This window comes from Xiphophorus hellerii, chromosome 9 (genome assembly GCF_003331165.1).
Source record: "Xiphophorus hellerii strain 12219 chromosome 9, Xiphophorus_hellerii-4.1, whole genome shotgun sequence".
NCBI classification, from domain to species: domain Eukaryota; kingdom Metazoa; phylum Chordata; class Actinopteri; order Cyprinodontiformes; family Poeciliidae; genus Xiphophorus; species Xiphophorus hellerii.
In genome coordinates, this window is record NC_045680.1 from 9,022,428 (window position 1) to 9,040,211 (window position 17,784).

The window sequence follows — 17,784 nt, forward strand, 5'->3', positions numbered from 1 at the left end:
TACACATGCGTTAGGGGAATTACTTTTCAAGCAGGCGGTGGCTGTAGAGGCGCAACCTGCGATATCTAGCTGCATTGACTTAACAAAGGCTCGCATCTCACAGTAAGATAACAGATGCTCGCACACGGACGCGCGCGCCTGCAGCGAGGAGCGCATCTGTCACGTTTTCCAGCGAAGGTATTCCCCAGTTTCTGCATGAATATTCAGTAGAGCGCCACGACTCTCCACTTTCATTCAGTCATTTTCAAATGAGTTTAAACTTTTAATTGCTTTCTTCTTTTTTGAAAAAAAAAAAAACCGCAAATATGGTTTGGTTAAAAAGAATGAACAAAAACAGGAGAAATGCATGTTTAAACTGCTTTAAACTGAATTTGTTTACGATGTTTCTTTAAAATGACAACACTCAGAATATGTTTACAGTCTACATTAACGCCATCTTCTTCCTCGCCTCTGCTGAGTGTCACCCACCAGAGAAATTGATTTGCGCCCCCCTCATCCTCCCGCAGCCCCCCTTCCCACCAGTCACATGGAGGTTCGCGGTGACCCGTCTCTCCCTCGATATCTGTGGTAGTCTCTCTGCCGTGCGCCACATACACGGACATCAGGCATTAGATGCGCATTTCGCTTGTTTATAACTACGCTCTATCCTGTCTTGTTTTTTTTATTTATTATTATTTATTTGTTTTTCTTCTTTTCGGAATACGCTGAAGTTGCAGTTAGACGATACCCTGTGTATTTTTAGTGAGACACGACGGCGATGAGAGGCTGGAAGCCGGTGGTGAGACCGAGCGGTGCCGGGCTGTGTGAGAACTGAAGCTCCTGCTTCGTCAAGCATGAAGTCCAGGCGAGATAAACTGAAGATCCCCTCTCTGACTTTGGAGTAAGTTCCGCTTTTTATTATTAGTATGGTTGTATTTGTGGTGCAGCCGCTTAAGAGCTGTGAAACTGCGTTGTTCAAAAGTTACTGCAAGAGGGAAATGAAAGCGTTATGTTGTGTTCAATGTCAACAGACTTTTTAATTCTTCTGTTGACATTAAAAACAGACGAATTGAACTAAACTAACAAAAACAGTAAGATACAGGTGATAACGCATCTATGTGTGTATGTATGTTTATATTTATATTTATATATGTATATATCTATATGTATAATTATTTAAAATAAATATGTCTAAAATATACGTGTGGGTGTGTGGTATGCTCTGCAAAGAAGTTGTGTTACACTAGAGTATAAGAAAAAAATACAGCTTTCTGTATTTCTAGACAGGTGGTCCACCAGCTTCAGATAGTGTGGCTCTAGGAGGCGCTATTTCTAGATCGATCGATAGATAGATAGATAGATAGATAGATAGATAGATAGATAGATAGATAGATAGATAGATAGATAGATAGATAGATAGATAGATAGATAGATAGATAGATAGATATTCACAAGGTTATGTAAAAGAAACTTTTTTTTAACCAAATACATATTAATTAGGGATGCAACAATGTGAAAATTTGGGATAGTATCAATATCCAATGTAGTTATTGCTGTTATTGCCAATAAGTCATATTAGCAATATTGTATTATATTTCACTACCCTTATTACACCTGAAATAAAAGCAACCATCCTGCTGACTTCTCCACAGCTTCTTTGCTTCAGGTAAACTCCCCACAACCCAGCGCTGCATGACTGTCAATGTCAGTGGCACAAAAAAATGGGTGTGGAAGGCAATGGGGTTAAGCAGCTAAAGGTGGGGCAAAGAAAAATATTTCTAGTCATCATTTTCTGTATTTAACTTGTGTTTGTCTGTGTGTAAATAATATGATCAGTGACAGGCATAGCACTGATTAGGTGGAAGTTGAACTGTGATCACATGACCAAAGAAATACCAACCGTCCCCTTCCAACAACTTGCCATCAAGATGGAAATACATTTCAGTTGTTAATAACAGGTTAGTTTTATTCATCAGGCCATCATAGCCCTAAGCCTCTTGTTGAATGACTAAAAAAACAAAATAAAGGTATTGAAGTGGCATAGTGAAAGTCCGGACTTAAGTCAAGACCTTACATGGTCCATTTACTCTGGATGAATTGGACAAATGTTCCTCAGCACAAACGTCTTAAAAAGACTCATCGTCCATTAGTGCAAACTCTGGATGCCAGTTGTTGCCACCACAGATAGCACAATCAGTTAGATTTAGGGGGAAATTCATTTTTTCAACATAAGATTGTTTTGGTTTAAATAGTCTTTTCTCCCCATCTAAATGAAATCATCACATGAATACTGCTTTTAGGCTATTATTGTTTGATATTAACATTTGCGTGACTATCTGAAACATGTGGTGAAAGTACACTAACAAACAAAAGTTAAGAAAGTCTCTATGGTGAAAATGCTGTTTCATGGCACTAGCTAGCACAAGGTGAGCTGCAGGGGTGCGCCATGTTATTCTTCACTCTTTCTGTAATGTTATGTGTTTTATTATTTAAATATGGAAATCTAACCAAGTTTAAGTATCTTCTCTTTGTTTATGTCGCCATAAAGAAAAACAGCTTGCATTTCAATTCCATATTTTTAGTGAGAATCAAACAACTACTTTTTTAATGTGTTTAATTTTCAATGAGAAAATCCAATTGTCAAAACACACACTGATGTTGTTTTTTTTTGTTGTTTTTTTGCCTCAGCTCAGTTTTTAAAGTTGTATATATAAATTAAATTAAATTAGTCTAAGAAATCAAGGGCAAACGACTCCCTCCTCCTGCTTGTCTATTAATATTTAAACTTGAGGTGTAGAAGTCAAGCTGTCAGTTTTGAACAGGAGCGTTAGCACCTCTCAAGATATGGAGATCAGGCCAAAAAAATTGCAACTCCTGACTGAATATTTTCCTAATATTATTTCTTTGAGATTTTCAGCTCAGCGGTCTCCTCAAGGCATGATTTTTGAATGAATCACACACTGCCCTCCATTCCTCAGTACTTTGAGAAACTATGAGTTTTTAGACAACATGAAGAAAGACAGATATGTAATTTTCTTATTATCTTACGAACCTGTGATTTCCATTTTCATTCAATTATGTGAAAAGACTGCAGTTTTACGTCCACCCACCCTTCCTCCTAAGTGAATGCAGCCTTTCTTTATATAGTGGAAAGGGGGGGGGGGGGGGGGGTGAACGGTGCCCACAAAATGCTGATCCATAAGGCGTAGGAGCTACTTGCTCACATCCTTATTCTCTGATCCATCCATCTGCCTCCTGCATGAACCATCTCAGCTGAGCACGCGCTATTTTCATGTCATTTTCATTTTTAGGCACTCTGTAGCATCTGTTCCTGCGTAGAGCGGGGATTCAGAGGAGGAGTCACAGGTTTTTAATGACAGCTGAAGGAACGCATCTCCGAACCAAAACATCAGCATCAAGCATGAACAGAAAGGCATAAAACTTTTGCCTGTGCTTAACTGAGTATTTTCATATTAATTTTAGTAGAGTTCTTTTGTATGCAGGAATGTTTGCATAATAAGGTTTACATGAGAACAATAAGGCAGGAAAAAGCAAATAGCTGGAAACATCCTAAATCATACTCCCATTGTGTAGTTGTAGCCCTTGTGTAGATCCAAGTAAAATTATAAATTCAGTGTTAATGCCACCATTGAGTCATTCTGAGACTCTCTACTCACTTCACACTTTGGACAGATGTATATTTAAAGAGAAGACATAAATGAAGGAAAATGCAGCACAAAAACACCTATAAGGACGTTGTATCTGGAAATAATCATTGAGGGAATTACATGCCCGGTATTTGTTGTATGATTATGAGTTGAATTTGGAGAATGAGGACTCTTTGTACAAGGAGTTGTTTTTTTCACCCTCCTCCTGCATTACTATGACAACACGTTCATTAGTGCTGTGCTAGTCAATGCTGTACTTTGAGAAGCTTCTGCGGCACAGAGACAATAGTTGAGCCCGGAAGGCAGAGCTTACATCTGAGCAGATAAATTAATAGGAAATAGCCTCTTTGCCCGGTCAGCGTTACGATGTACACTTTAGGGTGGCTGAGCTGGCTGAGCTCGCATATCTTTATGCAAAAATGGTGCATTGGGGCGTAAAGTTGAGGATTATGTAAATCTTACATCATAATGTATCTGCTTAAGTCTTATCAGACCCTAAGAAACTCTTTAATCCAATTAAATGTCAATTTCAGATTCTTAAAGATTTTTAATTTAAAAATCACACATTTTCAAGACACAAATTTGGATGGATGGATTAAATATTTTTGCCCAACTCTATTTTCTGACCTCAGAAGAATTTCTGTTCTGATGAAGTTCTAATACTGAGGTAAATGTTAGTTTATGAAATATTACACGATAAAATTCCTTTTCTGGCTCACTGGCACATCATTGATCCCTTTCTGCTGACATGAAATGATAAACCTGACAGATGAGGCATCCAAGCACCCTGTCACAAATGTTTGCGACTTGGTGAGAGCCCATCATTGAAGTGACAGGCACAAACCTCTAAACCTACAGGACAACACTCTGACGTCAGTAGATGACTTGCCAAACTCCTGACTCAGCTCTAATCCATGCCACCATGTCTTCCCTTGCAGTTTGTCCCCCACTTCTTGCCAGAGCCCGACTCTCCTGAGCCCATGCAGCCCCTGCAGTCCCTGCAGCCCCTTACAAACCTTACATCCATGGAGGTAAGACAGCTATGTCACACAAAAACTGTAATTATTCCAAAAGGTATTTAAGTTATGATCCAACCACACAGGACTTCTCATATTGACATTTTGACTGACAGAAAAGAAAATTGTTTAGCTCCAGTCCTCTAACAGTGTTGCATATGTATTATTTGTCTTGTTTGGAAAATATTTTTAATACATTCCTAGCCGTTTTTAAAGGCTGAATGCAAGTTACTACACATTATACTAATGTTTATAGTTTTTGACATTAATTCCTGACGTGTGAAGCACTCATTACCGGTTGCTTGCAATTTTTATAATTTACTTTGATTAATATTTCCTTTAGCTTTATAAAGATCTTCTCACATTTTTTGGATATTAGCGGTTTTTCTTTCTTTTTTAGTTTTTACCTATTTTCAGAGAAATTTGTATTTGTTTTCTGCTCTTCAGTTGGAAGAGGGTAAAAAAAAAAATTGAAAATTTTATTTAAACAGAAGACTAAACTCTGGTGTGACCCAGAGTTTTTACCATAAAAGACAATGTGGAATCAGATTCAAATTTGATACTTAGGCCATTTACCAAAGTAGCCATGCACAAAGAAACAATTTGCTCCCAATTCTCTATTTGCATCTGTTAAAAGGCTGCAGTCTAGCATCCTCACGACGTGTGTAGCCGTACCAAAATGTGATGCTCCAGCTGCAATACAGCATGAAACAGAACCCTACAGAAAACAGTGAAGGAATATTAGCAAGATAATTTCATTGTCACTACCTTCTGTGTCTTACCAGTTTCATAGCCACTGCAGGAACATGGCTCTGAATATTATCAGAGACCTCTCACCCTCACCATGAAGCTTCTTAGCTGTAAATCAGGGAAACAGAACTGCAACAGGCAAAAGCAAAACTACCAGACTGCTACACAGATTCTTGTCCAAAGCTAGTGAAAATGTGCTTCGCATTACTGCTTTATTCTGTATGTTTTATCTGATTTGTATGTTTTATTATGTGTTAATTGAATAATTTTTCACACTATTCTATGTCCAAAAGAACTGCTGTCCTCTTTCAACGTATGTCATTTGGGATAAAACAAATAAAAAATGAAAAGAATAAAAAATCATGAGCATTAAGACAGTTTGACAGGAGCTAAATACAGTGGATGATAAACTGAAGAATTACAGTTCTGTGTAAGATCTTCACTTAATTTTTGTTTTTTCTAACCTCGCTTGCATGCTTTCACTTGTGCACAATGGACTCCAACAAAAGACCATGAAAGCTCTTGAAAAAGCCTGGAGAGCTACTGATTAAAACAATCATCCAGTATCCATGGAAGCACTGCTAAAAGAAATTAGCTGAGATTTAAAAGTTCTGCGCAGTATTTAAAAAAAAATAATAAAAAATACAACTTGTCTTTGTTGCTCTGGCTTCATGATTACAACTTCATAATCAGCAAATAAGGATTGATGTTGCTGTGGATGCCTTCAGAAAATCTGCCATTGTTACCCTTAGGTAATTAATAAAGGAGCATTTCTGGTTGTTAAAAATGACAACTATAAGACATAAATGCAGGGACTGATGGGTGACATAGACCAGAACAGGCTGAAACTGACTCAGATGATGGAGTACTGGTAAAAACAAGAGCTGAATAAAGTGAGCTACTGCACCGAAAAAAAATAACTGGGTAAAAATGTCTGAGTTTTGTTTTCTTTTTTCCACCGTATATTGAGGTGCTCCTATTTCGACCTATCAGTTGTGCCTCTGTGGGTTGCTTGGTAACAGTGCAGGGTGCTGTGGAGGAAGGCAGCACCGCAAACAGGGACTGCTGCATCCAGCATGTTTCTGGATGTTTGAGCTGTGCTTGGCTGTCTCAGCACGCTCTGTACTTTAATGAATCTTATTCACTCAGTCGGGGGGTAAGAAGAAGAAGAAAAAACAGCTAATTTTATTTAAGCTGCGAAAATCTGTCACAGACGCACAGTAAGCTCCCTTTCAGACAGTCGTGCCACAGCATGGCAGGAGGTGTTTGTTCTTCATTCACACCGGTTTTACATTGGAGACAGCCCCCCTTCTTTAAACCCACCCATTGTTACTTCACAAATCCAGAAACATGTTCCTACTCTTGCATCAGAGTCTATCTTTGGGTGTAAGTGATTTACTTCCTGACATCAGTCTTTGATTTTGGCACATCGTGTGCAGCAGCTTGGCTCAGCAATACTGATGCAAAAGAATGTCTCAAAGTAAATATGACAACAATCTGCCTCATATCTAGTGAAAGGGTTGAGATTCAGCAGATACGATGCTGTAAGCCATTACTGCACAAAGTGAATACATGGGATGGAGAAACTATCGGTAGAAAGGGGGAAATTATTTCACAATGTTTCCTTTCATACTTATGATACTACAATTATACCAGAGTTGGTTTCTGAACATTGAGTATAGCAACATTCAAAGTTATTTTAACATTCTGATGTTTTATTAAGCACAATTTATTTTAAAATTAGGGTTATTTTTTAAAATAGTTTCAAAATAAATAATAACCCTTACAAAATAACCAAACCCTTATTTAGTGTGGTAATATGTTGTACAAATCAAGACCAAAACCCAAACCTCATAATAAAGCTGGGAGCAAAGAGTTAAAGTTTTCTGGGTCAGTTTTCATCTTTGAAAACTAGAAAAACCAGCTGTGAAATATTAATTATTTCAGTTATTATAACTGTTGACACAAAAGTACAAATTGATAGCAAACAGAGCTTTAAACAGCGGAACATACAAAGTACGAAGTTTGACTCCATCTTCCCTCTACCTGGCTCCTAATGGTATGATCCACCTTTTTCAGATGCTTTCAGGTTCTGTGGGACTTTTATCATTCCCTACTACAAAGGGAGCATACACTGCAAGTAGTGACTACACTCTACCAGTAGTAGCACAGTTTGCGCTGAATGATGTTTTAATATATTTTGCCTGGACTTATAAAGTGTTAAAATTTCTAAATATATGGGACACTACGTTGTGTGTCATTATTTATCAAATTAAAGATGAAATAAATATTGATACTTTTGACAAACAAAGCCAAACAGGACTTTATTCAACAGAAATACAGCCCTTCATAAAACTGCTTTTTCGCTTTTTATAGACAAGATAACCGTGATTTAATGAGTTTTATCACAACAGTCAATTTCTGCACATTAGCTGGATAGATTTTTTTACTTACTGTATTTCATCAGATTTTTTGTAAATATTTACCATCTATTTGTTCAATAATTTTCTATATCCTTTTAATCCTTGAAGGTTGCAGTGGGTGCTTGTAACCCCTGTACGTTATCACAGAGCAAAGAGGACATACTCACTACTAATTTAAAGTGGCCTTAAGGCAAAACCCCTAACAACAACATACCAACAATTAGTTTCTGCATAACTAATATACAGGAACTGTATATTAGTTTCTGTTTATTATAACAAGCTGCTTTGGGATGCTTCTTCTCTTTTTGTAAGATGAATTTCAATATAATTTTGCTTAAATATATATATATTAAAACAAAATATATGCTATTAGTGGATGTAAGTTTTAAAGTGTATCTTTGTGATTTGCACATTTCCTTTTTATATTTTGAAACTATGAAGGTGAAAGTGCTATGAAAGACAGATATCTAGTTTTTAAATGATTCAGTCATAACTACTTAACTACCAAAGAGAGAAACTCTTAAGTGCTTTAAAGATTTTTATTTATTAGAAATGTGAGGGCATATTAATCAACATGACCACTTCAGCCCATAATGTAAATGCACCCAATTCAGCTATTTTCCATTTTCATTTTCTGTATATCAATGGTTTAAAGTAAGATTAAAACATCAAATCATCTGACTGATGATTTACAAAATTATGAATAAAAAACATTATGCAAGAAATTATTGATATGCAATTTGCAGCAATTAGTCTACATGTATTTTACAGTCACTGTATTAAGGCTGTAGACAACAGCAAGTGTAAGATATAATGTTCCTTCTCATTAATAAGAAATTTATGAAATAATATTTATATATCATATTATTAATAATAAAGAATATTTTAATTTAAACTACATTCGTACTAACTGAGTAAGATCCTATGGTACAGTGCTCAAATATTGTCTAGGCATAATAGCCATTTTAATGTCGACTAAACTGTATTAATGTAAGCTACATTGTACACAATTTGTTCAAACTGAATACATAGTAAAATATTTACCAGCAGTGTGTAACCGAGATTCCCGAGCCGCACCTGAACGCATCAACAGTCTCCAGCTTCCTCACACGGACGCACACGCAGCTAGCGGCTGCTCTGCCAAAAACTATTGTGTGTACCATTGTTGTTGTTGTCGTCAGACGGTCTTACACACACTTGACCACCTGCCATGGAGTGGGCTTTCCGGACTGAGGGCTGCGGTGGGACAGCGGACCGGAGGATGTGAAGGACAGCAGTTCCGCAGACGTTGGGACCGAACAGCACGCGGCAGACAGAATGAATACAAAAGAAACCCCGGAGAAGAAAATACGATGGTGGGGACAGCAGCAGCAGTAGCGGCGGCAGGAGGAGGGGAAGAAGCGGCTTTCACGTCCACCAGAGCTGCAGTTTTGTAAAAGAAAAAAAAAAATCCCTCGTTAAGTTGGAGACGGGGTTATTTCGCTGGGAAAATTTTTCAGGATGTCGGATCCGAGTCACTGTTCTGCGGTTCCGAGCCAGAACAAATCCCGTTTTGTTCCCGTCTCGCTGCTGAAACGATCCAAAAGGTACTTTTATAAGGAGTTCGAATATGGTGACAAAAACTGTTTTTAAAAGCTTAAACGTAACCCTTTGTTGATTTAAATGTGAGTGATGTTTGCAGCTGCTCTTGGCACACATTTTCTATTTGGGTGTTAACACGAGCCACAGCACGCTGGTTTAATAATAATAATAATAAAAACATCGTTAATCCTTAATGAACATCAGCATTTTCCAGCAGCTCTGAGTGTTTCTCTGGCTGTGGCTGAACAAAAGGAGCAGTTTGCAGGCTTAAGGAAACAGATACACTGTGTGGGTTACCATGAAACTTGGTCATCTCTGGTAACAAGGTGTCTGATTTCCACAGTTCTGATGTCACGTTTACTTGTAAACTTCCTGAATCAGGGTGTCACACAGGATCCGTTGCAGGTCTCTGCATTATTTTCGTCCTGCTTTTTCCTTCTGAGCTGAATTGGTTGAAATGTAAAGAGGCACAAATGTTTTAAAAATTACAGTAATGCAACCAACATTTATTTTAACGAATCAACAATATTGCGATAGTGCCATTGGTTTTAACTAACTGGTAAGTTGTAAAATAATTTTAAAAAAAACCTAATCAAATTTTTAAAAAAATAGAGCCTAGAAAATAATCTTTTTCATAGTTTCTCATGAAATTACCAGATGACTATAGATTTACCAAATCGCAAGAAATAAAATGTCAATTTCCTCCTAAAACAACAGTAATTGAAACTATTTTCAGTTATTAAATAAAAATTATGCACTTCTTGATGTGTAAAAAATCTGATCAATGTTGCTTTGATGTATAAATGGTGTTAATATTGTAATTCCTTAGTTTTTTTCTTGGATTCAGAACCAACAATATGGCAGAACCTCCATCAGAGAAAATTGGATATCAGAATCGGCCGTGGATAAGCCTGATCAGTGCATTTTCTCCTTCTATTTAATGATTATTTTAAATCTGGTCAGGGGTCTATTTATTTGTCTGATTGTTGAATAATAATGTGATTTTTTTAAAATTGTGGTCTGAGTTTATTTTCTATTATTGCTTCTCCGGTCGGATGCTTACAAAGAAAAAAAGTACACACATGTTTCCACGGCTCCAGACATCTGTCATTCTAGCTGGGCCTGCTGTTGCTGTTGATGCACACACAGCCCTCTCCCCCTGCAGCCTTGAGCTTGTTGACAGTTGGTTTCCTGTTTTTTTATGTTTTGGCTCTCAACTGTTTTTCCCTCTTCATCTGATATGACCATGCTGTTTTGTCCTGCATTTGCCTGTAGCTTTGTAGTTGTAGTTGTATAATCTTCCTCATGGCAGAGCAGCTCTGAAGGCGGAAATAATCTCACAAGTTGAGGTAAATCTCAGAGGGCAAAGATGAAGAGATTTCAGCTCTATGCGCTAGGTATGATAAGTCTCATCTGTATTAGACTATAAAGTGTATCTATTTTTGGTAACTAAGATCTGCAGATGTCCCAGTTGTCCCTGCATTGTTTGTAAATCTTTGCATCTTTGAAATGAAATTGATTCTTTTAAGACATCCCTTAGCTGTGATGATGTATGCATGCATACATAAGTTAGTTCATAATTGATGTGTACATGCATTAACTATTTGATACACGTGGTTAGACTTCAGCTGTCTGATGTATAAACTTGATTGTATTATTGTTACTGTGGAGTGCACTAATACAATGTTTGAGTGGATTAGGTACTGTCATAGTACCGGTACTCATATAATCATGCACTGCTGTAGAAGTTAGTCGCATAATCAATTTGGTTTGAAACTGAGAGCACTAAAAGAAAAAGAGAAACATATTTTTCAGTAGGTTGCTTCTGGTAGAGGACGTGAGTTATAAGAATAAGAATCTTTGGAGTTACAGATTAGAGGAATATCAGAAGTGAGGGGTGTGGCCAAGAATTAGAAAATGTCAATGTTCAAAGTGTAGAGATTGCTTCCTGTGAGATTCACCTCTGGTTTTCATCAAGTGGGAGAGGATCCAACTTTGAGGAATTATTTTCATGCAGATTTAATTTGTATTGCACTTGAAATACATTCTTCCAGAAAATATAGCTTCCAAACAGTCCTTTGTGATTGCAAACAGTGATCTTGTGATGACACTTGTAATTTGATATATTTTACATCGCTAACACTCTCACTTACACTCATCAGTCAAATTTTCCTCCTTGTCCTTTAGGCTCATTAATAAACTAAGAATATGGTTTTAGTGATTACGATGATATATTTTGTATTAGTTATAGTTCTAGCCTTTTAAAATTAAATAGGAATTAAAATAATGTCTGTTAGCATTCCAGTAAAAACTAAGAAAACAGATGGATGTAAAACGTAACAACTGATGCTAAGTAAATTAGCTTAGCTTAACTGGATATTTTTGGTCTTCAGAAAGATACGGTCTGTCTGTTTGGCTGGTCACCAGTTTTTAAAACTCCCTGGTCAACTGTTTTAGTACACAAAGGACAGGTCAGAGGCTTTTTGCCAGGATCAATGAGACAAATGTCTGTTCTTCAGCCTTCACTCAGCACATAAAACAAATCTAAACTTCTTCCAAACCTTCACAATAAAAGCCTTAAGCATGCTGTGATCTGAATTCAAAGTAGGACATTTTAAAGGTTCTTAAATCATCTTACTAAGTGGACTGTCAACATACAGAAATCTTTTGGTGATGAAATTATGAAGAAATTTTTTAACTACCTAACTAGTAATAATAAAAATAATGTAAACATTCTAACCATACGTTGCTTTCATAACTCAAGATGTCCGCCTTATCTGTGGGGTGGCATTGTTTACATTGTAAATCAAATTTCATTATTTTGAGTTTCGCTGAACAGCTGAGGACAAGTCTTAAGTATGAAAACATATTTGTTAAATGTCAAATATGCTTGATACAAGTTGACAAAATTTCACAAACTGATTCAAATCTTTAAAAAAAATGTTTTAACAGCTATATTTATGTCTGGAAATTGTGATTGCACACATTCACCTCTGCTAATAACCTATATTTATTTTAAAGGCAATAGTATGGCAGGTTTTAACAGCATCATGTGTGGTCAATTACTACTGGAGGTATATTGGAATTGGTGCAAACATATCAGAAATGTATCATTACCACATAAAACAAATTATTGCCTGGAGTCTAATAAGTTGAACTTTTTTTATGCATTCAGGTTCTTAATGCCTGTAATGTATTTGGTAACGGTTATTGTTTAATATTGCAGAAAAAAGTCGATGGTCAAGTTATTAAGAAACTACAACTAACTTTCTTTTATTTTTTGTTGTTGCCAAACCAGCAACAACAAAAATGGTCAGAAGAAACATTTTTCTAAGATTTGTTGTTGATATGGATATTGATATCAGATTTTATTTTATTTTTTTAATAGTTGCTGGACTGACTACTCATTATTGGTAGTCTATGTTTGCTATGAACATAAAGGAGAAGATTATCTATTTTTGCAATGTAACATGCGTCGCATGTTTTCCTTACATGGTGCCTTCTTATTTAGATTTAAGGCTAAGAGGAATACTGATGTCATCTTGTAGTCTCTAGTAGTTGTCTCTCTGTGACTACATTTCTGAAATATGTAAACACATAATGTGTCTGCTGCTTCAACTGTGGATTGTATAGATTTTGTGAGGCTTTTCTTTAGTCTTTTTTCACATTTTCAAGCTGTCAAACATAGTTTTATTGATCAAACAGAAAAAATTGTTTGTTATTCTCCATCATATCTCATTTGCTTATTATATGTCTGAGTGACTTTGAGATAAACTAAAATTCAAATGGTGGTTTTTACACTTAAAAACCATATTGTATGAAAGACACAACCGTACTGTACAGTACGGTTTACACACAAACAGGTATGTTTTTGTGTCATTCAGTTCTCCACAACAGTCGGTGCTTAGAGGATAATAGTCTACTACTTTAGAGGTCAAGTGTCTTTTAATCTGCCAACTGATGCTGTCTCAGACCTTTTATGTCTACAAGCTGCTGCTCTGCAAACACACACACAGTCTGACTCCTGTACATAAAGACAACCTGAAACACTGCATTTAGTCAAATGCATGATTGTAGATGAATACAGTCAGGGCCACTGCAATTACGCTCGGTTTCAATGAATACACTGGGGTTGTTTCTCTCCTGACTGATATTATCTTGGGTGGGGATTCAAATAAAAGACTTCAATTGTCATTGTAAGAAAATAAAACCAGGTTATCAGCTCTCTGAGAGTAAGATGAGAGTACACTGTTGGCATAACCCTTGCTTTGCAAATGCAGGGACCAGAGGGATAAATAAAATGATTTCATTTGCATAGATTACCAGTCATTCCTGCTTTAAATTGATTCGGCTTACTTTATTTTTCCAGTCCTCATGCTGCTTACCATGTGCATTTGAGAGCTGCAATTAATCAGGTGGTTAGACTTGATTTCTTCCATTCTTCTATTCCCTGTTCAGCCTCTGTTGCTCAGTATGCAAACTCACAGAGAATCATTTTCATGTAAATTGTTTGGAGAGATGCAGATAAGTGACGTGTGTTGACTGTGTCTTTCTCCATTTGTGCTTCAGCTGTCGCAGCAGCAACAGGAAGAGTCTCGGTGTCGGGACGCCCTCACCCACGCTGTCACGGCCTCTTTCCCCACTCTCACTCCACACAGGTAATAATTGTTTTGATGACGGTTCCTTTCTGTCCCAAAGCTTAAGCCATGACGAGTATTAATCCTGGTTGAAAACCTTTGAAAGCTGGTTCTTGTGATCAACTTTAAATTCAAGTGCCACAGTAATTTGCAAATGGAACTAGTTTGATTACAGCTAACAAAAGTTCTTAAAAGAATCATCCCACAAGCCAGCTACATTAAGAAATCTACTGGCGAAACATTGGAGGACAATTTCTGCCAAGCACTTGTGACCGAATTTTCTCTTCAACTAAATTTGGCATAACATAAACCTAAATTAGTCATTCAAATTATGAAATAATACAAGTGCAATCACACAAGAAAAAACATGTAAAATAGGGAAACATAGTTAGTCATTTGCATGGAGTTGTGTAGTGCTAATACAGTGGATTTAAATGAGGCGGGGCAAGTTGACAATAATGAACCACAACTTTTAAGCTTGTTCAAGACAATGTCATGCGTCACAGAGCTGGAACAATTCCAGATGAGGAAACAATCTCTAGAGCAGGAAATTGAGGAGAGGTTTAAAACTGGAATCCCTAACATGCTGGTGTTTGTCGTATGTTTCAGCATGACCAGTTATTTTATGTCTTCATTTACAGAGCGCCAAATGTAAACATAAAGTACTGTGCAGAACTTCAAACCAGCAGTTAGTCCTGAAAAACAAATTTTCTAGTAATCCTGAAAGTGGTCGTCATCAAAATGTTTGTAATACTTTGTAGACTTTATTAGAGCAATTACCAGATGAATGTTTGCTTTGATTTTTAATCCCTTAATTGTCACCCGCAAAAAGCTTACAAGTCAATGGATCCAGGAAGACACCTGTGTCGTTATGACAGTTAAGGCGTTATTAAAACATGAATTGTTTAAGCACAAATAGAGAAAATAAATGTCATTGTTATTCATATTCAGAAGAAAACATGCCCAAAATCCCTCAAATATACCAACAGCAAAAATAGTATTTTGTAAACCTTAAGCAAAAACATCATGGATCCTGGAGAAGTGCTGCAACAAATCACTTACAAAAGACAAAGAAATCTGGCTTTTTGCAAGCAAGAATATAAAGAAGTGAGGGATGACTCAACTGTTTGCTCAGTTTCACATTTCTAAATATTTGGGTGTTATCTTCCTGGTTTTTCAAACAGCGATGCACACTGCGCACAACCCTTTAACACTATCAGCCAGCTGCACTCTATGAAAACAGTTTTGCTCAAGAGCTCTTCATAGCGGCGATATGCAGATGCGTTCCCTTTTGAACTCAATCATGCTAAGGATTATCTAATCACAGAATAAAATCAAGCCCTAATTGGGCACTCTACAGGCTGGATGTAAACAAACACAGTCTCTAGTTTACCCACGTCCCCAGATTCCAGCAAAACAATGCAGACTGAGGATTTTCCCCTGGTTTAACTGTTTGCAGATCGGTGGCGTAATGTTTTGAAAAGTAATGCCAAGCTCTAATGTTGGATCTTCGGCATCGTTGACTTATGTTACCCTTTTTAAAGGTTCCAAACATGACGTCACTATTTTTGAGACATTGCCCATTGCAAATAGAACCAACACAGTTTGCTTGTGCTATTGTCATGTGTCTGTTTTTACAGCTGTGAATTGTTCTGCTAATGACTTTGAGTTTCCTTGTTTAGCTGTGAGCAGCCCTCTAGACAGCCCTCGAAATGTGTCGACCAGTGCCTGCCTCAACTTTCCATTTGCCCGAAGGTATGCCAACCATAACTGTGAAGCTTGTTCTTCCTGTTGGGCTACGTCTTTGTTTGGTTGCTACGATAGTTTTTTATTAATGTAGTTGCTTTTAATACACCTGTATTTAGCATTCTTTGTTGTTTGATATAAATTGTATTTCTCTTTATCATTTATTACACACATTACTGAAGCCTGATATTTACCTACCCTACATACCTTTTTTCTCACTGTCTGAGATCAAATCAAGCTAAACTTTTCATGTTTTGGATCAGTTAGGTTCACACAAAATTATTTCTATTTATTTATGTAATGTATATTTTGTGCAGTGCACCAGTCATTTCTGCACAAATCCCCCCCCCCCGCAACATGATGCATCCACCCCCGTACGTCTCAGTTGAGATGCTGTTCCCAGACTTGAAAGTTTCCCCCGTTTCCCTCCATATCTAACACTTACATTTTAATGTCATCAAGACAGGTTTTGAGAAATGATTGGTCTTCCCACAGCTATATTTTCACAATACAGGTATACATGAACAAGAACAAATAAAATTAAATGGATATGGACAAGGATAGACAAATGTCTCTTTGTCACATTTTCATCTGGGTTGTGAAAACATCCATCACTGAAATCAAATGGAAAACAAGTTCAATAAGTGTTGTGGGTCTCTTTATACAGTCTTTGCAAGCATCTTGTTTCAATTTACTTTGTAGTTTGCAGTTTTTGGACTGTAATATGTTTCTTTGCAAGTGATCACCAAGATTAACTAAAAGTAGGTAAATGTTTTTGTAGCTTTTTGTAACTTGACAATCAAAATTAACTAAACACTTATACAAAAGGTAAAAAAAAGCTAAATGTTATTCTTGATATTGCTCTAGAGGGGTTTCCAGGGAACCCCTCTAGAGCAAGAGGACAGAAGAAGAGGAAAGGAAGGAGCAGCAGCAGTATGGTGATGGAGGCTGACTCAGCCTAGAGCACTCACACCTTCCCTTCCCCTCCTCCACTGCCAGGTCTTCTTACAGCTGACTCCCCCTCAGCAGGAGGAAAGCAAACATACCGAGGCTACCCCCTGAAGCCCACTCGCACATCATTCAATCAGGTTCCCTTGGCAACACGCTTGTCTTGCTGCAGGCGTGCGAGCCCTTCGAGTAAGGCTGCATCTCGGAGAAACTCAAGAACAGTCATTAAAAACTGATGAGAGGTTTAGGTGCTTCCCCTGTAACCCTCTGCTTAGAGACAATTTTTGCTGATTTAAGTGAAAATCTTACAAGAGATGAAAGCTAATGGATGAATATTTAATTTTAAACATTTTACCCTTAGAAATATTATATAATAACTTGGGAGATTTCAGTCTACACAAGTATTTCAGTAAGTAACTATGTAATAAAACACATAATTATATTTTTTAAGGTATCACAAGTGTGTGCAAACACATATAAATGTGTCTCTTCTTATAGAATAGAATAGAAGTACTTTATTCATCCCAGCAGGGAAATTACTTCGCAGTTACAGCATAGAGACAAGACACAATAACAACTACCACTGAGTAGTAGTTGTAGATAAAATAAAAAATAAAAATAAAATATAAAATGCTATGAATTGTAAAAATATGAAATGCTGTTAATATAAAAAGCAACTTAGAGCAGTCCTTGCAAAGATTCAAAAAATGCAGATATGTATATTTAAATATATGTACAGCAGTGTGCCACAGTGCAGTTGTGCAAAATTGGACTGATTAGTGCAGAACAATGATTTAGCTTTTATTGTACAGTGAGATGGCATGTGGCAGGAAGGATTTCCTGTATCTGTCCCTACGACAGCGGAGCTGGAGCAGTCTATGTGAGAAGGTGCTCCGCTGTCTGTCCACTATGTGGTGGAGAGGGTGCTGTTTATTGTCCATAATAGACAGAACCTTCTTCAGTGTCCTCCTCTCCACCACAGTTTCCAGGGACTCCAGCCTTAGTCCCAGTACAGAGCCAGCTTTCCTGATGATTT

General features: G+C 37.0%; 1 protein-coding gene across 3 annotated transcripts in view; it reads left to right on the forward strand.

The window, feature by feature from the left end:
• Positions 1–567: 567 nt before the first annotated feature.
• Positions 568–17,784, forward strand: part of mast3b (microtubule associated serine/threonine kinase 3b) — a 37,656-nt gene continuing 20,439 nt past the window's right edge. For 2 of the 3 annotated variants that reach the window (XM_032571918.1, XM_032571919.1), the window contains exons 1-4: positions 568–880; positions 4,586–4,678; positions 13,987–14,075; positions 15,737–15,809. In XM_032571918.1, the coding sequence (XP_032427809.1) occupies positions 834–880; positions 4,586–4,678; positions 13,987–14,075; positions 15,737–15,809 (302 nt within the window). In that variant the 5' untranslated portion in view covers positions 568–833. Of the gene's footprint in view, positions 881–4,585; positions 4,679–8,909; positions 9,423–13,986; positions 14,076–15,736; positions 15,810–17,784 lie in introns of those variants that run through there. The other variant, XM_032571920.1, reaches the window with a different exon arrangement.